The sequence below is a fragment of the Mesocricetus auratus genome, unplaced genomic scaffold, assembly GCF_017639785.1.
Source record: "Mesocricetus auratus isolate SY011 unplaced genomic scaffold, BCM_Maur_2.0 Super-Scaffold_15014, whole genome shotgun sequence".
Taxonomy (NCBI): domain Eukaryota; kingdom Metazoa; phylum Chordata; class Mammalia; order Rodentia; family Cricetidae; genus Mesocricetus; species Mesocricetus auratus.
The window spans coordinates 46732824-46755136 of NW_024429186.1; the positions used below are offsets into that span (position 1 = coordinate 46732824).

Genomic DNA, 22313 nt, shown 5'->3' on the forward strand with positions numbered 1-22313 from the left:
CACTCATTTTAATTTCTCCACTCTAACATTCAGTTTAAAACTCATGTCAGTTTAGTCAATTTGGATGTTTGAGTTGTGACTTATTTAATATTTGCATTTTTCCAGAATTGAAGGCGATGGCAGTGCCTGTCTCCTTCAGTGTGGGGACAGGTCCTTACTTTCCTGTTAGTTTAGTTTTCCTTCCTCAGAACCAGTCTTTTCTCCAAGAAGCTCTGGTTCTTTTTAGTGGTAATAGTATTTAGAAACCAACAAACATCTGAACAAATGTGCTCATTATTTGTGGTATGTCATGGTTTATGGTTTATATTTAATGTATATTTGAGTATTGAAGTTTCTTGCAAAAATGTATCACTCTAACAACAGTTTAAAATTCAGTTAAAGAAGCATTAAATAGTGAAGTCTTACATGGTTTCTGTTTACTTCTTAAAACACGGGAAAGAGACATGGTGGCATGGATGTTTAAAACAGTTGTACTTTAGTGCTTGTGTGAGCATGTAATTCATCACTACATAGAGTCTCGTCTGAGTGTGCAACTTCAGAAAATGACACTAAGTCTGGTAACTTGCTGTTATAGATCAGTACATTATTTTTGGAACTGAAGATGGTATTTACACATTGAATCTCAATGAGCTACATGAAGCGACTATGGAACAGGTAATAAAATTTTTAACTTAAAGAATTAGTTTGACCAAATTGGATAAAAGAATTATCATAAAAAAGAAAAGAATTATCATAATTTTAAACCCATTTGTACGGGTTAATCATAGTTTTTATGGTTTAAATATTTAAAGGGGTGACATGGTACTGTCTTCATGTTCATGTTGAAAGATTTTTTCTCTTAAGTTTTGGTAATTTTCCCAAAAGAATTACCAAAATTTTTATAGTGCTGAGGTCAATCTGCATGCTAGTCCCATGCCCTGCCACATGCTAGGCCCATGCCCTGTCACATGCTAAGCCCATGCCCTGCCACATGCTAAGCCCATGCCCTGCCACATGCTAGTCCCATGCCCTGCCACATGCTAGTCCCATGCCCTGCCACATGCTAGGCCCATGCCCTGTCACATGCTAAGCCCATGCCCTGCCACATGCTAAGCCCATGCCCTGCCACATGCTAGTCCCATGCCCTGCCACATGCTAGTCCCATGCCCTGCCACATGCTAGTCCCATGCCCTGCCACATGCTAGTCCCATGCCCTGCCACATGCTAGTCCCATGCCCTGCCACATGCTAGTCCCATGCCCTGCCACATGCTAGTCCCATGCCCTGCCGCTGAGTTACATCCCAGCACTATCACTTCACTGTGTGTGGATTTGGGCGCAGGGTAAGAGGAGAGAATCAAAGCTTCATGGTTTAATAATCTTCTTCCTCCTCTTCTGCAGTTGTTTCCACGGAAATGTACCTGGCTCTATGTCATCAATAACACGCTGATGTCATTATCAGGTATGCATGCTGGTGAAAGCCATAGACAAGCAGTGAAATGAAACTCAGTGTATACCGCATGAAGGTGCCGTTTGCTGTTTGAGAAGGGATCCTGTCTTTGAGGGTTGCATTCCCCACCCTTTTCCCCAGCATCTGGACACCTGAGGAGGGGACATTGTGGTGACTGCTGAGCTATTTCCTTCCACACCGCGCTCCATTGCATTTCCTTCCACACCGCGCTCCATTGCATTTCCTTCCACACTGCGCTCCACTGCATTTCCTTCCACACCGCGCTCCATTGCATTTCCTTCCACACTGCGCTCCATTGCATTTCCTTCCACACCGGGCTCCATTGCATTTCCTTCCACACCGGGCTCCATTGCATTTCCTTCCACACTGCGCTCCCTTGCATTTCCTTCCACACCGCGCTCCATTGCATTTCCTTCCACACCGGGCTCCCTTGCATTTCCTTCCACACCGCGCTCCATTGCATTTCCTTCCACACCGCGCTCCATTGCATTTCCCTCCACACCGGGCTCCATTGTATTTCCTTCCACACCGGGCTCCCTTGCATTTCCTTCCACACCGCGCTCCATTGCATTTCCCTCCACACCGCGCTCCATTGCTGCTGCACTCGGCCTTCCTTTGAGTGTCAGCCGTGCTACGGGAGGAAGCAGAGGGTCAAGCTGCCTCCGTTCTCCGTGAATGCCAGCAAACCACCCACTCAGCCTCAATTTTCTTAATTATTGAATCAGGACAGTGGCATTAAAAAAGCAACAAAAACCAGTCTCATGAGAGTATTATGAGGGTTAAGTAAAACAACCCAGAGTGCCGAGTAAATTGTGAAGTCTTATACAAATGTTCTGAACCACTTATGGCTACCTTAGATGATGCTAATCCAGGGAGACAGATGACTCAGTCTGAAGAATGCTTTTTAACAAGCATGAGGACCCGAGTTCTGTCCCCAGCATCCTTGGAGAAAGCTAGGTGTGGTGGTGCACACTTGTAATTCCAGTACTAGGGAGGCAGAGGCAGGAGGCTTGTTGGGGCTCACGAGGCAATAAAGCGAGCCTGGTAGGTGAGTTCCAGACCATGGAGAGAACCTGTCTCATAATCCAAGAGAGACTACAGAACAGCATTCAATATTGACCTCTGCCCTACACATGCACATGGATCTGCACTCATAAAAGCACACACACACACACGGGGGGGAGAGAGAGAGAGAGAGAGAGAGAGAGAGAGAGAGAGAGAGAGAGAGAGAGAGAGAGAGAGAGAGAGAGAGAGAGAGCTTATCTAAACGAGATTATAGAGCAGCCTATTCTGGTTTTAGCATTGCAGGGTTTTTTGGTAGCTGGTGGTAATGAAAGGATTGGATAAGTTATATCTTTAGACTTTTTTCTTGTAATTCTTACACACTAACTTAGTCACAGTTCTATTGCTGTGAAGAGACACCATGATGACAGTTCTTACAAAGGAAAGCATTTAATTGAGGCTGGCTTCCAGTTTCAGAGGTCTAGCCATTATCATGGCAGGAAGGCACTGGAGCAATAGCTGAGAGCTACATCCTGATCCCTAAGCAGAGACAGACAGACAGACAGACTGTCATTTTTATTTCATTTAGCAAATATTCATATATTACTCTTGTGAAAAGAAACAAAAGCAGTTCTATTTGAATGACTTCTGAATCTCTTAACAGACTTAATTCAGTTTCTATTTCTGGTATAAACCCCTCCCTGTGTGGTATCCATAGCTGGGTTTTTACAAAATGGACAGTGAATTCCTCATGGGGAGTCTTGGAACACAGTCTCTCTCCAGGTGTGGGTCAGGTTTCTGTAGGTCTTGGAGATGCCATAAAAGGTGCAGTTGCCCAGGGTGGCACTCAGCCCCTGGCTGATGTGCAGCAGACATCAGTCCCAGCCAGCGGCAGAAGCAAAGACGATGCCAGGGCCTCTGGGGATGGCTTGAGGCCACCAGCACAGCAGCAGTGGCCTGTCACCTTGTATGGGATGATGTAGGGTTTGCCTGCCTTGTTCCCCCAGAAGTCTCTCCACACAGGGACAGTGTGAAAGCTTGGCCAAGACGATGGCTCCTTGGATGGTAGTGACTTAACACCAAGACCAGCAATGACCATTGTAGTCCCAAGAGTGCCAGAAGCCTTAAAGCTGGCCCACTGCTGTGAGTCTGCTTCTACGCTGGTATGATCTTTATTACCTCATCCTTTAGGGATGCTCCAGGAAAATGGTCACAGATTCCTTGATGGCAGGGAGACGCAGATGGCCCTCCAGGGATTTGACCTTTGTGTCTTTGACCAGACAGGCCTTCTTGGTAAAAGGGATCCACTCCTTGTCTTCCACTTTACCTCCGTGAGCCCCAAGGCTCTTGAGACCCTTGTAGAAACTTCCCTGGCCTCTCCAGTCTGAGCCTCCTAGTCTGCGAGGCCCTCCCACTGCACATCTGAGCTGTGGTTCCAAATTTTGTATGTAGAATAACTTTTCTTAACTCTTGCTACTTTTATCATTACACATGGCTATTTTCAGACATTGCTTTAAAACCACACATAGTACACCTTTTATTTTCATGAAATAAAATGGGATGGCGGGAAATAGTTTATGGTTAGTTTATTTCTGTAGTGCAGTTGGAATTACCCCTAAAATGGAAAGAGCAGAGCTATCAGGGGTAGTGAGTATAGAAGGTGGAGAGAAAAGAAAGGTGCTGTGTTAGCCAGAATGTTTCTGTTCTGAGAAGGCACAGAAACTGTTGTGAGGATGAAATGCCCTATGTAATGTGTTTCCTCTAGTAAAGGGGCAGGATCGTTATTGTGACACACCCTTTGTGACACAAAGTTTGTGTGTATCTCCTGTTCAGCATGGCTACATTGGATGTGTATGGGTTATACCTTATTGTACTGGGGCTTATAGTACTGCCTTAATTCACTTTTTCTGGTATTACAGTCTATACATTTAAAAATTTATTCACAATCAATTTTAATTGAAGGTAATTAATGGATTGCTGGTGGATAGATTTGTCCCAAAGAGGTAATCACAATATTACAGAATTTTGTTTTATTTGGAACACACATGTACACCAGTGTTATCAGTTTCTCTTTCTTCACTAGCATCAGTTTTAAATTTATTCTTCCCAGGTGACCTAGTTGTCAGAATATGCCTAAACAGGATGATCTACCTGCTTAAAAGTAATGTTTACCCATTACTTTCAAAATATTAACCAAGTTTGTTTTTTGTGTTTTTACATGTTTTTCTGTTCTGCTTGGCCCTTGAACATTACTGGACTCATCTTTTTAGAAGGTAATTGCTTGTTTTCTTTTTCTCTTTGGTGTTTTTGAGGCAGGGTTTCACTGTGTAGCTCTTGGCTGTCCTGGAACTCAGTATGTAGACCAGGCTGGCCTAGAACTCAACAGAGATCCACCTACCTCGGTATCATGATTCCTGGGAGTAAAGGCATGTATTGTCACACCCAGCTAACTGCATTTTCTTTTACTTGAAAATTGTCTTTTTTCTCCTGAAGTTTATCCTAGTAAAAGAAAGTAACTTCCTTCTCCTTTACAGGAAAGACCTTTCAGCTTTACTCCCACAACCTTATTGCTTTGTTTGAACAAGCCAGAAAACCAGGGTTAGCTGCCCATATCCAAACTCATAGGTTTCCTGACCGCATTCTGCCAAGGTACAAAATACCATTTTGATCCTACTGGGGGTGAAGGTATTTGTGTCTGTTTTTAAGCTGCCAGTGTTTCCTTGTCTGGTGAAACAGCTCCCTGTTCTTAATTTACATATCATCCAAACTGGAAATCATTCATGCTTCCTACCTGAAAATCACTTGTGGAAGTTTTGTAACAAATTCTTCATCCTATAAAATCATAGTCTAAAGTCAGAGTCCAAGGTGGTTGGTTTATTCGTTTTTAAGCCCCTTCCTGTCTGATTCTGGTACAGCAGGTTCGTATGTCAGCATATGGAGGCCACGATAGAATTCATTCGTATTGTCTTATATTTTTCAGAAAGTTTGCCTTAACAACAAAGATCCCTGATACAAAAGGTTGCCATAAATGCTGCATAGGTGAGTAATGCTACTTCTCACACTCGATGGTCAGAGCTTTTATTATCTTTAGAAGTCAGTCTAAGAGCTTACCCAGCTGTGGAGCAGCGGCAACCACACAAACCATCTCTTGTCAGTATTAACCCAAACCAACCTCAGGTTAACTCACAGGCTCACTGGCAGGAGTGATGCTGTGGTTCTGATTGTGAATGGGGGTTCAGATTATCTGTGTGCAGAAGAGCGTGTGGCTGCCAGGCATAGGGCTGCTGCAGTAGTGAGCACCAGTGTTGTCCCTTGATGGTGTCACTGTGGCAGTTCATACAGCATTGCCAGTCAGGTGTGTATTCAAGCGTCCAGAGTTCGGGGCTCCATTGTGAAGGTGTGAGATTACCTACATGGCTACTCTCCCATCCAGCCCCTCCATTGATCAGCCGATACTACATGAGTCAAAGCCCCCACCCAAAGTCATACTCTTGATCTTTCTGGCATGACCAGTTCCTCATACTAAAACTATCTGGTGTTGCTGACCCCAGTCTAAATTGCGCTGTTAGATGTGAGGCATAATGGGGGTTCAAGCATGACATTCCAAAGGCTTAGCGGTTGTTTCTGAGGAGAGGAATGTTGAAGGGATGAAGCAGCAGTTACATTCCTTACTACATAGTTATGTCATTTCTCCTGTAAACGGTTCTGGACACTGATTATGTCACAAGGGAGTGATAGAACCTAGAATCAGATCTGGGTGCAATCTCTACTAATCTTGGACTCCTAACTTCCAGGTTAGTTTGTTTGATCAGTGAGCGTACATATTTATCTTCATGAAAAGATACTCTGTAGAACAAAATACTCAACAGCAGTGTGCTCTGCCTACAACCATGTATCACTTCATGGTGCGTATGTGTCACTGGGTGGTTTAACCATTGAACTTAAGTGACATGTCACCAAGTGGTACAGTCCCTGGAACCACCATAATAAACTCAAGCCTTGTCTGACTGAGATGTTGCACAGTGATGATACAACCAGATTTCGGCTTCCTGGGGGAGAGTCATGTTTCTGTCACCATCCCAAGATCTGTGGCTCAGAAAGGTCTAGAAGCTTATAGTCCTAAGACACAGTTATGCAGAATGTAAAGCAAGTACCTGCTCACATAACCATTGTGTGTCATGGTTGTTGGGAATCACATTGGGGAGAAAAGCAGACCAAGATAAGCTTTTGTAGATTTGAGTCAGGGTGTTACAGCAAGATGTATTAATACAGGCATACATAATAAATTTCCTTCATCATCCCTCAAGCTGCTCTGCCATAGGGGCATTATGTAGTAGTTTCAGTTGTCCCTAGATCTGTCAGATTTTATCCTTTCAGTTTATTTAGAAGCAGATTTTGGGTTTATATAGTAGCTTACATGTTTTATAACTAACAGTATAGATCTAATCACAAATTCTTTGTTGTTAAGTACTCACTATATTAAAGGCATTTAGAAATAAATATGTGTGATCTCCAATTGATATTTTGTGTTTAAATAAAAATGAAAGCCAACATTTCTTTCTTTTCTATCCATTCTTATCATCTTGGTTAAGACAGCAGTTTGTCAACTAAAAATAGTCACTTCAAATAATTTTTTCTTCTGTACTGCAGTATTAATTTACCACACGCCTCTAGCATTTCCTTACACCAGTAACTACCTTCAGATAGATAGATAGATAGATAGATAGATAGATAGATAGATAGATAGATAGATAGATAGATAGATAACTTGGGCCAGGCAAGGGGGTGCACATTTATAATGCCAGCACTTGGGAGACAGAGGCAGGGGGAGCTCTATGAGTTAAAAGCCAGTCTGGTCTACAGAGTGAGTGCCAGATCATCCAGAGCTACAGAGTAAGACCATGTCTCAGAAGAAAAGAAAGAGAGGCCTCTTAGCTTTTAGGTGAAGGTATTTCAGCTGCCACTTTTAGCTAAACTATTTTTTCACAAAAGCTTTCAGTGTTGTGCATGTAGGTAGAGTTTTTAATCTTAAGTTTTTTTCTTTCTTTTCAGTTAGAAACCCTTACACAGGACATAAATACCTCTGTGGAGCATTGCAGTCTGGAATTGTTCTGCTTCAGTGGTATGAACCGATGCAGAAATTCATGTTGATTAAGGTACATGTAGCTTTCTTAATTTTTCTTCTTGACAAAGCACTGTGCATAAACGCTCTAGGCTTAAGCTGTAATTACTACTATTAGAGATAGCCCCTTGAGAATTTGTAGGAACTATGTGTGTGATGTTTTATCTTCTCTGTAACTTACCGTTACTTAATAAGCTTCTAGAATCATCATAGCCACAAATATTAATGTCCTCTAAGTTTCTCTAAAGGTACTCAACGCTCACCGTCACAGAGGCGACCTTGTATAGGATGAGGCAGGGTAGCCACCACCCTTGCAGCTGACTTCACTCAACACGGAGATTGCTACATTTCTCTTTTTCCTCTTGTTTGTTGCAGCACTTTGATTTTCCTTTACCAAGTCCCTTGAATGTTTTTGAAATGCTGGTGATACCAGAACAGGAGTACCCCATGGTTTGTGTAGCTGTCAGCAAAGGCACAGAGGCAAACCAAGTAGTTCAGTTTGAGACAATCAACTTGAATTCTGCATCTTCCTGGTTTACAGAAATCGGTGCAGGTGAGTGTTTTTCACTTTATGTTCAGATATCCATGCTTTTGCCTGTACTAGATGCAGAAAACTTAATTCCAATCATTGTGGGCTCCTAAATACAAATGCAACCATAATTTTCCAAGTAAGTTCAAGAAATTACCTGCATGTAGCTTGTGGTCTCCATTTACCCAAGGACCATTTTAATATAGGTGGCTCACATACTTGTGGGTGTCAGTTCTCCGGGTTCTAGGGATTGCACTAACTCAGGTCATGAGGCGTGACAGCAAGCGTCTCATTGGCCCCTTGCCCAAGGAAACTTTATACAAATTAATTTTACTGAGAAGTTTTAAATATTCTTGACATTTAAAAGTCCCAGTTGTTGACAGGCTGGAAAGGTAGCTCCAGGGTTAAAAGCTGACCCAGGTTCACTTTCCCAGCACCCACAAGATGGCTCACAGCTCTAGCTCCATGGGCTCTGATGCCCTCTCCTAGCTCCCTGGACACCAGACATGCATGTGGCGCACAGCCACACGTACAGGCAAACACACACACATAAATTAAATAAACTCTTTTAATTTCAAGTCTGAGTTGTTACCAGTTTGTCTTTGGCCTTACTAAATAGTTATGTGTCTCAAGCTGAGAAAGTTCCCTTTTCTCCCTGACCTGTTTATCCTACCCACCTCCCCAAACACACACGCCCTATTATAACCAGTGGCTGTGCTGCAAGTTTTTCCATTGGAATATTCATTGTTCTTGCTACATGTCTTGGTCAAAGCTCTGGAAGGACAGGAATGACAGCTTTTCTCACAGTTGAAGTTTGGAAAAATCGGTCAAGAATGAAAGCGGTATGCAAGCCAGTGATATCATGAGATGCCACCTAAGCCACAGCAGTAGCCAGCTCCAGTGAGGAACTGCTGGCCAGTATTCAGTTGGTGCAGCCATTGGGGAAGCAGTTTGGGGGCCTTTCAAAGGCTAGAAACAGAACTGCTGCATCACCCAGCAGTTTCACTATTGAGTATGCACTCCTTTCCAGAGAAAATAAAACCAGTACGCTGGAAAGAGAGCTGCACACACATATTTACTGCAGCTTCCTCCACAATAACCAAAATACAGAATCACCCTAGACTGAGTTCAGCTGATGGATAAATAAAGGAAATGTGGTATGTCTTCACTGTGGAGTATTACTTAGCCATCAAAAATGTGAGCCTATGCTGGGTGTGATGGCACATGCCTATAATCTCTGTACTCAGGAGATGAAGGTGGAAGAATAATGAGCCAGGCTACCCTGGGCTACTTGCAGGGACACACGGTAGAGGACATGGAAACAAGTGAAATGTCAAAGGGCAGGCGCCATGTATTCTCGCCTGTAGACACTGAAAACGAACTTTGCAAGTCAAGTAGATTAAGCCCCAAAGAAGTCCACAGATGGACAGTCAGGGGCTGTGGTTGGCTAGAAGGGGTGATTTTTGATGTTCTGTGACCCCACGGGGTGACTGGTTAACAACAAGTAAGTGTCTATTTCAAAAGCACTATCAGAGAGGATTTTGAAGAATTTATTTTTTAAATCTGTGGAATATATGAAATGAGAAAGGGAATCTTCATTTTTTTGTTTGTTGTGCTGGTGTATTATTTTGTCATTTGTCAACCATGATTTATTAGGCCAATTTTAAACAATTCAAGCAGTTTGTGATAGTTTTATTAGGCTATTGTTACAATTGTGAGAATGTCTGTTAGAGTATTTCATTTGGTGCTTCTTGGCTTTTGATAACTTAAAGACTTGAGTTCTAAGAGCTCACTAAGCATCCCAACTAGGAAAGCTTAACATCAACCCCACATTAATGTCACCTTCAGAGTAAGACTGGACCAGAGCTCGGGTAGTGTTTGTAACTAGTGTGTGTAAGTACTGTGTTTGATCCCACACATTACAAGGACAGTCAGTATGACCCAGAGGCGGTCTAGTTTGACAACGTGATTGATGGGGGCAGCCATTTGCTGTGGTTACCTGAAGGGTAACATTACCGTCATAGTTGGTTTCAAACCAGCGGTCATGTGGCTCATAAATTTCCTGAAAATTCAACAAGCTGTCAAGCCCTGTGTGAACTACCCCTGTGTGGACCATGCTGTAGTTTCCAGTCCGGGTAAAGAAGAAATCCACTTGCCCCTGTACCTCGCCTTTCTCCGTGTACAGCCTAGGCTTCTGCAGTTGGGAGTGTGCCTCGTGTGACGCTCAGAGAAAGGGTTGAAGTAGCGTTGCCTTCCTGTTGCCAGAGTAAGCAGCCTAGATAGAAATGGCTCTCTGATAGGCAAGTAGCACTCAAAAAGTGGCTATGGATCAGTTTATTTAAACCATGATTAGGCTGTGAATGGTGGTGCAGACCTATAATCCAGGTGTTCCGGTGGCAAGAGCAGGCAGGGTTACATAATGAAACCCTGTCTCAGAAAGAATTGAAAATAACAAAAACATGATCATTTTTAAAAATAACAAAAAAAACCCCAAATCATCTTTATCCCATAGCCCCACAGCTGGTTGTTGTAGTGTCAAAGATCATTGTATAGTTACTTGGTGGCGATGTACAATGTCTTTCTTCCAGATGGTATGTTGGGAGCTATATATACTACTTGAGGCTGGAAATTTGTTGAATCTTCTTTTGAATCTCAGAATTTGAGTTGGTTTTTGAGATTTTGTTATGCTCTAATGTCAGAGGTCATATTATATCAACCTGTAACATTGTCCCAGCTAAAATAAAAGCTGACCAAAAGTTACTTCCTGAGCAGAGCCCAGCCTCTGAGGGCATCGTCAGATCACCCTTGCACACAGGTGAGATGCCCTATCTAGTCCAGCTTTTGTCCTCAGTAGTTTTCGTTTTCATGGGTAATCATTAATCTGATTCCTAGACATGTCTGTTGTTGAACCAAGATCCTTCAGCTGGCAAAGCTATAGCATTGAGATGAGCTCTGTTCCCAGACTCCTTCCTTTGCAGGTTCTATTTTATTATTGCATGGTCCTTTATTGCGTGGCCTCTCCTTGGTATTTGTTGAGTGGGTAGATGATCATAGGTTAACTGAGAAAAAGTACATTTGGTGTATTGCCTTAAAGACAACTTGTTGCTGGTATTGACGAGGCTGTCTACTGTGCTGTCATTGATGTGTCTATAAGGAGAACCATGTGCCTACTGTATAAACTGATGACATGACCACTCCATGATATGGTCTTAGGAAAGTTTATATTGCAGATAGGAGAGAAAGACAGCAGCCAGAGTCCACAACAGAGAGAGAAGGAAATGGACTGAATATGGCCAGCAGACTGGGCATGGCCCAGGCTGTCTGCCAGGGAGGGGAGAAGAGCAGGGGATGGAGAGTAGAGAAAGCATAGTGGGAGAAGCTTACCAAGAGTAGCAGGGTTACAGGGAGAAGAGGTAGCTGGGGTGGGGAGGAAAGCCAGTGAGCTAGAGGGAGTTTAGGGGAGGGGAAGGCGTGAGAAGGGCTAGGCTGCCAGCATGGACTTTGAAATGTGTGACAGGCACTTGTGATGCTGAAGGAGCCTGGAGACCAACATGCACCTCAATACTGATGATAGGCACCACAGGTACCACATGTCCCTTCTGCCAGAAGTAAGGGAAATGACTCCTTTGGTAGATGGGAAGCAGTTTCACAAGTTCCTGAGGAGTGCTGGCTTTTATCTACCAGAAATCCTCCTATGATCGAGGTTGAACTCATTTCTGGGTACTTGGACTGCCTCTTGATGTTTGGGGAAGTGGAGTTTCCTTTGGAGCTGACAGATTCCATTTCTCCTAAGTGTAGAACAAAAGCTAACCGATGTATGCATCTCCCTTCCCTTCCCCATATCTGCCCTCCTCGTCATCGTCACTATAGTGAAGGCCAATGGACTGGCGGAATGTATTCATCAGTCAATAAGAGTCCCCCATCACTGTAGCCCACCTTTCCAGAACAACACAGTAATTAAAGCAACACTGCGCTTTTTAGCTCTGTTCATCCATGTTAGAGCTGACATCTGTTCTCCTAAACTGATGTACATACTTTTATTAAAGATAACATGACAAAATGCACCATATTTTAAAGAGCAAATCACAGCAAGATTCACTCTGGTGTTCTACGTCCTGGTTTACTGATGTGTGTTGCTAACTGTAACGTTTCCCCACTTAGGCAGCCAACAACTGGATTCCATTCACGTGACGCAGTTGGAGAGAGATACTGTTTTGGTGTGTTTAGACAGTGAGTATTATTTTAGAGTTCATTTTGAGTGTACTATTTCATAAAGCAACCCTTTAATGGAACTGACACTGTCACCCAAACTGTTCCTCTTTAAGTGACCCGGTTGTATTGTCAAAGCAGCTAAATTCACTGAGCAAGAGGTACAGTTGCTCTGTCCCTTGGTGCCATGCTTTCATTTTACACTTGGCTCACGTGGGAACATTAGCACTGTCCCACATCTTAGAGAATTTCTGTATAAGCTGTTCCCTCTCGCTGTAATTAATGAGAGTAGAAGGCTACAGTAAACTGTGATCATAGAATCACTTTACAAGCTCGGCAGTGGTGGCGCATGCCTTTAAACCCAGCACTAGGGAGGCAGAAGCAGGCGGTTCTCTGTGAGTTTGAGGTCAGCCTGGTCTACAGAGCCAGTTCCAGGACCCTGTCTTTAAAATAGACAAACAAACAAGCCAACAAACCAAAGAAGAAGAAGCAGCAGCAGCAGCCCTTGACATGAACTTTAAGGGGCGTGTCAGTGAAGGCGGGTTTAAAGGCGTCCATGTCAGTTCTAATACACTCAGGCATTTGACTCTTCCCCCTGCTAACCTTGATCCTTGGGTGCAGGAGAGGTGTTATTAATGGAAGAGTGTTGCAGCATGAGCAGGGAAGGCAGGAAAAACCATCTTAGCAGCAGTGTTATTTTGATCTTGCAAATGAGGCACTCTGGTTCTTAAAACTCATTTTATCTTTATGCAGTAAGTACTGCAGGCTGTACTGTACCCAATCCTGGGATTATGTGTGGACCATGCCTATATTTGCTATAATCTAGCTGTTTTCATCTTGCTTTTAGTGGCTGATACCTGTATGTGTAAGATCATCTACTGTGACTATTGAGTAAACCAAGCCCACAGGGCTTCTCTCGCCATCCCTAGTTAGGGACTTGACTCTAGCCCCAGTAAAATAAGAATGTTATAAAGTTCTCTAAGGAAATTGCATCAATACAAACTTTGTTGCTAACCAGATAAGCGTAACTAGAATCCAGGAGGGCTGAGGCTTTCATACTAAGCCCCTGCGCATTTGTGAGTCATCAAGGAAGACCTCATGCTTAGTGTTCATCTTAGTGTCATACATTTTAACACAATTTTAGGGACACATTGATCAACAAGACTTGTGTTTTCCAACTAAACCAATTTCTGTTAAAGAAGTAGTCTCAGAAAATGTCTTCACAGCTCTGTGACTTGTGAGTTGGTTTTGGCAGACAGCAGTGGAGATAAGCTTGTAATCTGCAGTCATGAGAGTAGATACTTGAAACGCAAAAGGGTGTTTTTCGGCTCTCTTTGAGCTAGTGTAAGGAAATCAGAAAGCAGTGGGAAAGAGGCTTATTTGCATCTCCCCATCCCAAAGCTCACTGCCCTTGGCAGTGCCGCTTCTGGCCCAGAGTGCCCTGGCGGACCTGGACCCTGTATGGCAGGTGGGGATTGCCGTAAGCACTACTTGGCAAGTACCTGGGTTTGTGAGGGAAAACATCTCAACTCATCAATAACTATTTGAGCATCAAAGTAGCCACTTTTTAAAAATGAAGATATTGATGTTCATTATATCTGTTTAATTTTAAAAATAGCAAAAGTACCACTTACTAAATAAACAGCACCATAATTACGTGTATTTTAAAACATTAATTCCAGTTTTTCACTGGGCATACCCCAATCAAGATAAGTCTTTGAACTTTATTAAGAATAGTATTCAGTACCCATATAAAATATACTACACTTATTTTAGGAAATTTTCATTTCCAGTCTTGACCTTTTTTTCTAAATTTCTTTTAAGAATTTGTAAAAATTGTAAATCTACAAGGAAAACTAAAGTCAAGTAAGAAGCTGGCCTCTGAGCTGAGTTTTGACTTCCGCATTGAATCTGTCGGTGAGTCTCTTTCTGTTACTGACTGGGATATCTGGGGACTCTGTGCATTCTTTCCTGGGGGTTGTGTAGACCAACAGCTGATAGAAACACTGTGATCATATGTACTAGTTCATGTGGTGAGTGCCACAAAGTACTTTCTAAATTGCCAACTAACTTCATTTTGATTTTTTTATTGTCGGTTTCATATATATAATTCATTCTGATCATGGTCCCCTTTTGACGTGACTTTTAACATAAATAGCTAGTTGGCACCATAGTAGACAGCAATGGTCTTGCCTTTGTCCTTGTTTCCTGGATACTGGTTTTTAAAGGTGCTCAATATTACCATTCTTGTACTGAGTGAATTATACTTTTCCCAGCTCTTTCCAAGTCATGAAGGTGCCTGTGTGAAGTGACCTCTCTCTGTTAGGTTCACCGTATTTCTTTATCACTGGTATATAGTTCTGTGTGTTGATAGTTACTGTTTCCATATAAATAGTAACTTTGGGGCCGAAGTGATGCCTCCAAAATTAAGAGCACTGACTGTTGTTCCAGAGGACCTGGGTTCAAATCCAAGGACCCACATGGCAGCTCACATCCCTCTGTAACTTCAGTTTCAGAGGATCTGGTTCTCTGTTCTTCCCCAGGCCCTGGACACATGTAATTCACAGGCATGCATGCAGACGAAACACCCAGACACAAGAGTAAATAAAAGTAAATAAACCTTGAGGCTGGAGAGACGGCTCAGCACTTAGGAGCACTTGTTGCTCTTGCAGAGGACCAGGCTCAGTTCTCTGCACTCACGTGGTGGTTCACAACCATACATAACGCCAGCTCCTGGGTAGCCAACAAGTCCACACGTAGCACACATATGCAGGCAAGACATTCGTACATTAAAATAAAAATACGTCTTTTAAAAAATATATAAATAAATAACAAGTTTCCCTGAGGCTATAGAAAGGAATCTGTCACTTTAACTTGTTTCCTTATTAGTATTTTAATTCAGAGTGCTCATTAATTTTATGTTTTTTCTAAAGCATTGTAGGTTTGGGTGCAGTAGTGCACACTTTTAAACCCCAGTGCTATAACTCCACTTCCATCTTTTTTTGCTGGTGTGTCAGCTTTTTCCCAAGGAGAAATAGAAGCTGTGAGAAAAATATTATAGATCCAAATATTTTAGACGATTATATGATTCTACCATAAAAGAAAAGGATACACACACAGACACATATATCATATAATTACCTGTATATGACTTTTAACGTTGCTTTTAACTAGTTAGAAACTCTGAGTTTATCTTAAAAAGTATTGTAACCTGAGTTTCTCATACTAAACTAGAATTTGCTGTATCCTAGAGGGTAAGGGGTGCAGGACATAGCTCAGTGGTAGAGTACATGAGGACCCTGGGCACTGTCCTAACACCAGAAATAAATAAAATTTGTTGTAGTCTTGGGTGGCAGCTGACAGAAAAATACTTTGCTTGAAATGAAAATGTGACTTGCTGAAGCAGAAAGTCTAAGCTATCTAAAGAGCCGGACGGAAGAGATTTAGGAAGCGAGCCTCCTCCTTCCTGCATTATATACTCTGTGCCGCATGTCAGGTCCTAGGACATAATGTTTTCAAGCATAGATCCTCAGTCCTCTTCATCTGGGTTGAGATGTGCTGGCGTCATATGTGTCACATTATTGGGAGAATTTTAATTGTTATATAAAGTTTCCTCCTCCTAGATTGCCATCGTCTCATCCAAATAAATCTTAATATGGTTATAAGGATCTTCCCAGAGAGAGTCCCTGTAAATCATGTCTCAAAAATAACAAGTAACCGGGTTCTTCAGTTGTCACAACTAGTGAAACACATGTGATCTGTCATCGTCAAATACTTCTGTTTTTATTAAGTTGAATTATGTCCCAGACATTCTTAGACTAACCATATCCTTACTGCTCTAATAAGAAATATGTGCTTGTCTGGCACACACTAACCCTGGATTTTTTCCCTAACACAAGAAAAAAGAAAGAAAAAAGACAGTAATTTTCTATCTTTTTTCACCATTATGTTTATTAATAGTTGTGTTTCTCTAATTCAGTTTACTAGAATGGTCAATGAAATACTAAGATTTTAGCAATTGACTGAGATCGTAATATTCAATGTGTGGTTAGATTTTCAGTAATGAAGCAGGTTTACTTTTTAATTAACTTTATAATATGAAAAATATGAACTTAAAACTTATATTGCTTGATAGCTGTTTGAATAACTTCTTTTAAATCCCAAAACCTAACTGCATGTTTTTATTGTTTTAATAACTTAAAATAGAAGATACAGCTTATGATACAGCCAGCTTATCAGAAGTCGGCCCATGTTGGAAGAATGCCTGTGGCATATATCTCTGAAGGCTGCCCAGTAAATTACTTGAATTTAGGCATGCATGCCTTAGTCACAAAAGTGTTGAGCAGTAATGGTCTAGACAGTGGAATTTTGCCCTGAGCACTTGAAAAGTCTTACATTATCATTTATTAAAAACAGTTAGGGAGGGGCCAGGAAGATGGCTCAGTGTTGAAGAGCATGGACTGCCACCAAGGTTTGGTTTCCAGCATCTGTGTGGCTCAAAACCACCTGTAACTTGAGTTCCAGTGGGATCCTTTGCCTCTGGTCTCTTCAGGCACATGCAGTCACACACATACACACACCGCACACATGCTCACATACATGTAATTAAAAGTAATAAAATAAATCTGTTCCTGAGAACAGCTGAGGGAAATCTGTGCTTCCTTTCATTTCCCCTCATCTTTTTCAGTGTGCCTTCAAGACAGCGTGTTGGCTTTCTGGAAACATGGGATGCAGGGTAAAAGCTTCAAATCGGATGAGGTAAGTTTTCTCAGATTTCCTCCCTTGACTCCCACACAAGCGTCTTAATGGTGAAATGCTCATTTTGTGCATTTCCTCTCTGAGTCACATTGCCTTGTTTAGCACTTTAATGTCACGAAGCAGCAGGGTGCAAACCTGTACTCCCTCCTCTCATATGTTCACTTTTATATTTTGCTTTAAATACCCAGAAGCCACAAGGAACTCCAAAATGTTGAAGACACTGTTGTTATAAATGATGTGTAAGACCCATTATGTTCCAGGCAGTATACAAATATTATTAGCACATATAAAGCTCAAAATAATCCAGTGACGAGGCACTCTTACATGTCACATGATAGTAGATGGCAGCACATGGATTTGAAAGGTCATCAAGTGTCACTTTTAGCTGAGATGGTCAGGATGCTGAACTGCAGGAGATGGAGCTGGCTGTCACCCCGAGGGAGGAATTCCACGCTGATGGGAGCATTTCCCAGCTGTGTGATTTTTCTATGCCACAGGTTCATAAATCTGTGAAGCTACTGGGAAAGCATGGAATCTTCTCGTATTTGAATTTAATTACCTGTACCCTTATTTATATATAAATAAGTATTTCTACTTCCAAAAAAAATTGGCATGAACCAGTTATCTTTAAATGTGTTCGTTTATTTACTGACCCATGTCACTAAATGTTACCAGGTCCCTGTATTTAATGAAGTCTACAGTCCTACTTACTGCTACAATGCTAATTTTTCTTTTTTCCTTCCTTTCAGCCTGTCTTCCTTCCTTCCCTCCTTTCCTCCTTCCTTCCTTCCCTCCTTCCTTCCTTCTGTTTTGCTTTTTTGGTTTTCAAGGCAAGCTTTCCCTAAAGTTCATGCACACTACCAGCATGCCACCACACCCAGCCATACTAATTGTTTTTAAATGCTATTTTCATTGTGTCATTTCCATCTCTGGAGAACTCAAACTCAGGGCCTCTCTCATGCTAGGAATGTGCTTTCTGCTAACCCCCATGCCCAGGCATGTCGCTGCCTGCTTTAGTGCATCTCACTTGAACTCCACTCTGCACCTCTGTCTTTCTGCTGGAGCTCTAACCCTTTGAAAAGAGCCTGGTTGGAGTTTAACCTCTGCCATGAAGTAACATTCCACAATAACTAGAGTACATCAGCTTCATACCATGAAAACTAGCTCCCTGGAGTATGTAGCAGCAAACTTGTTTGCAGATTGACGTTCCTTCCTTCTGTCTTTCCAGACTAAAAACAGTAATAGACTGTCTTAACTAAGCATAGCCATGTAGTTTGAGTTTCTCCAAGGGCCAAGCCAAGATAACAACCCAAGAGGAGGTAGTTTATCTAGAAACAGGTTCTGGAAAACAAGTGATGTGGTGAGGAACATAGAAATGCAAGTGGGCATCTACTGTACAACAGGATTCAGTATGCAGCACCAAGGAGTGGTACAGAATGCACTTAGAAGCCACTCCTTTAGCGGAAGGAGAATGGGTCCTATGCCCTTCTTAGATAAAGGTCACACCACCCACACTCCCTGCTCTCTGGGGAGTGCTTTGCATAGAGGTACAGTATTTGCAGAATGCAGAGAGCTGCAGAAGGAGTCACCTAACACAGACTTGGGAATGAGTAACAGGGTTCCCCCATAGCTCTCCCTGTACAATAAGACCTAGATGACCTTGGACCTAGTGGAAGAATTCAAAAGCATATCCCACAGAGTTCTTAAGGGAAGTAGCTGGCCCAGACTAGATGCTCTGTAAACATCAATTCATTTCTACTGATAGACAGTCAAAAACTCACTGGAACATGTTTGATTGGGGAGTTACATCTCTGAAATACTATTCTTCCTCTTTCATGGCTATATGTATGTGACTATTACATTACTGTGAAAGCACTGTCGGGGCTACAGTGTTACTGACAGGTATTTTCTGCCGTAGGTCACCCAGGAAATTTCAGATGAGACGAGAGTTTTCCGCTTATTGGGATCAGACAGGTAACAGTCGTTTTTAGTGATTTAATTATGTGGAAGTAGCAAGAATCACACCCTTGATTACACTGCAGCCTGTGTTGGGTTCCAGTCAAAATTCTTAGAGGGCTCATCAGTTTAGTTTTTTATATCAAGAGAGTGAATAGTATTTGGTCTGTTGGTTTTGCAGGCTTTTCAGGGGTAAGGGTTGTGTTTTAAGAGGCACCTACTATATTCATTCAGCCAAGACAAAATGTGGAGATGGTAGTGTTCACACCCCTAGAACTGTGACACGAGTTCACGTCCCTTTAGTTCCATCATGTCTTCTTGGTGTGTTGTTCTCTATCAAGTACTACATAAACCTGATATTGGTTTTATATCATAAAATACTCAACTGAGATCTGGAGTGAGGTCTTAATTATAAGGAGTTAGATAGTCCCATTCATTGTTGCTCAAGTGTTAGGTGCAAGGGAGGGAGCAGGAAAACGGAGTTAATGACGCTAAAGACTTAGAAGGGGTTATAAGGAGAAAAGAGCATTTTTGGAAAGTGATGGCTGCCTTAGTGAATACGAAAGGAAAGCCACAGGCACAACAGTTGTAAGAAAACAGGAGGCAGGGGACCTGGAGGAGCCGCCTCCTGCTGGAGGGACCAGCCATGCAGTGTGGGTCTGTAGCTCTGAGAATTCTGCTGGTAGAGGGTAACACCTCACAGCTAATGCTTTTCTCGCCTCCCCTTCACCCAGACCTTTCTTACTATCATTTGTTTTATATTTTCTTTCCTCTTTAATATTTTAGTGTGTCTGTATGTGCACGCATGCCCATGCAGGTGCAATGCAACACTCATGTAGAGGTCCGAGGACACGTTCAAGAATTGGTTCTTTTTGTTTCAAACCCTGTGGGTCTGGAGAATGAAAGTTAGTTAGTTGAGCTCCTCAGCAAGCCACTTTAACTGCTTCCTTGTTAATAGTGGTTAACTGGGCAGATGGGTGATTTTATGTTTTTCTCTACGTTTCCACAGTGCACAAGGCATATTTTTGATTGCTGTCAAAAGTCATATGCCAATTACATAAAATTCACATGCTACAAAAGTATGCAGTATGTGTTCACTATCTCCTCCATTTGCCCTCTAGACTTCCTTCTCTGTGTGGAATAGTCCTTATCTTATTCTTTTTTGGTTTTTCAAGACAGGCTTTGTTTCTCTGTGCAGCTTTGGAGCCTGTTTTGGAACTCACTCTGTAGTCTAGGCTGGCCTGGCTGGGATTAAAGGCATGCACCGCCCCCACCTGACTCCATTCTTTATTTTAAGCCTTTGTTTTCAAAGACCCTGAGCAGTCAGTTGAGGTGACCTCTTAGGGTCCTGTTTATTCTCTAGCCCTTCTTCCTGTTGGCATAAATTCCTAAGGCATTGTCACATCTGTTTTTGACATATCTGAGTAATCGGAGTTGGGCTTCGTTGGAATAAGGTGAGACCGTCTCTGACCATTTCAACACTTTGTGTATAAAACAATTGTTACCCAGTTAATGCCTGAAGTTCTAAAATACAGTAAGGGCCTGGGCTGTTTCTGTGACCTTTATGTAATTTTATGGCAGGCGAGCTGATGACAACTGATTTGACACTGTGCGAACACTGAAACCTGTTTTCAACCCTTAATGCTTTTTGTCTTGGTTTCATTTCAGGGTTGTTGTTTTGGAAAGCAGACCAACAGAAAACCCCACAGCTCACAGCAATCTCTACATCTTAGCTGGGCATGAAAATAGTTACTAAGCAACAGAAACAAATTCCAAGTGACAAGAAGATGAATATACTCCATTGAAAGCAAGAGTGTTTAAGGGAATTCACTATAGACTGCAGTATGACTTGCTTTAATTGTTGTGGGTTTTATATCAAATGATCTGTACATTAGGATAGAATTCAGTATTTTTCTGTAGCTGGAAACAGCTAGTCAATCTCTTGCCACTGTGTGGTGGTTTTATCAAGTTTGCTTAATAAAAGCTATGAGACGAATAGTCCTCTAGTTCCAGGAAACACAGTCCTTTAAAAAAAAATAATGTTTGTAACAAGGTGCCATGGTGTTTTTAAATAACTCATGTGATTATCTTCAGAGAGGTTAGTGAGCAGTCTGTCATTTTATACCAGGCCATATTCCTTCTTAGTGAACATAATTTGATAAGAAGTTATCGAACAAGCCTTTCACTTTGACATTGGCCATTCTGTATGTTTTTGTAAGATAGAATATTTAATCCTTATTTATTAATCTCTTGCTGGAGTGGTGTAATGTTTCTAACTTTTAGCAAAGAAAGGTTGCAGAGCAGCTGATTTTTTTTTATAATGTATGAACATTTTGTTTACTTTACAGAGTCGTACTTTAGGGGCTATGGGCAATGTGTTTAGGGTTCAGCACATGCAGTTTCATTTAACAAGGTATTTCCTGACACAGTTTCACACAGGGTTGCCTTAAGGGGAATTTGTGTTTTCAACTGTGGGTGGTTGTAAGGGCTTGTGCTGAAGTGCTGATGGGGGACAAAGCAGGGATGTGTAATGTCCAGGTGTGACTCCCATGTCTGACAAGCAGGATCATATACCTGTGGTTTTTTTTTACATTAGGGATAATGCACAAGAAATTAATCTTCATATGTATCATGATCCCTAATGTTTGGGGGGGAAAGTATTTAACTGCCCATATTATGTATTTTACTTATATTATGCCAATGGGGAAACTGCAAAATAATTGCATGTGTAATCTTGGGTTTCACATACATAGGTGTTCATTGTGAATAGGTTTAAGAAAAAAATACTTTAAGTGAAATTGGAATTTTGATGGCATAGTATAGATAAATGATGTTGTTTTTATATTTTTTAAAAAGCCACTATACTAAAATTAAAGGATAGGGCCATTTTTAGTATGTTTTTCTTTTACAATTGTTAGTATTCAGAATTGATGTGCTCTATTGGTACCAGCTGTCTTAATGCATTTATTAAGACCATTTAGCATTGAGGTGATGAACAGGGGGCTAGTAGTAGCAAACTCTAGAAATCGTCTGACCAGATACTTGACAGGAAAACGATGTATCTATTTCATCTTTAGCAGACTTATAAAGTACATCTTATCATCTCCATTTTTCCAATGAGGAAATAAGAGTTTAACAAAGTTAAGCAACTTAACCACTTCATACTGGTTAGTTCTCGAGCCAGACCAAGAGTCTCCTGACTCTGCTCCTCTCACTATGCAATATACAAGGAATAAAATGTTACACAAGCAAGCTGTGAAGTATTCGTTCTTTAAGAGTGCACCTGTCA

At 41.8% G+C, this 22313-nt stretch overlaps 1 protein-coding gene across 1 annotated transcript in view; it reads left to right on the forward strand.

Moving 5' to 3' along the window:
• Map4k5 (mitogen-activated protein kinase kinase kinase kinase 5) overlaps nucleotides 1-22276 on the forward strand; it is a 90491-nt gene extending 68215 nt beyond the window's left edge. Inside the window, exons 21-32 of the mRNA XM_040742993.1 lie at nucleotides 575-654; nucleotides 1379-1439; nucleotides 4108-4110; nucleotides 4985-5099; nucleotides 5431-5489; nucleotides 7503-7606; nucleotides 7948-8125; nucleotides 12263-12331; nucleotides 14135-14227; nucleotides 16998-17068; nucleotides 18987-19042; nucleotides 20693-22276. Coding sequence (XP_040598927.1) covers nucleotides 575-654; nucleotides 1379-1439; nucleotides 4108-4110; nucleotides 4985-5099; nucleotides 5431-5489; nucleotides 7503-7606; nucleotides 7948-8125; nucleotides 12263-12331; nucleotides 14135-14227; nucleotides 16998-17068; nucleotides 18987-19042; nucleotides 20693-20780 — 977 coding nt within the window. The 3' untranslated portion in view covers nucleotides 20781-22276. The remainder of the gene's footprint in view (nucleotides 1-574; nucleotides 655-1378; nucleotides 1440-4107; nucleotides 4111-4984; nucleotides 5100-5430; nucleotides 5490-7502; nucleotides 7607-7947; nucleotides 8126-12262; nucleotides 12332-14134; nucleotides 14228-16997; nucleotides 17069-18986; nucleotides 19043-20692) is intronic.
• The last annotated feature ends 37 nt before the right edge of the window (nucleotides 22277-22313 follow it).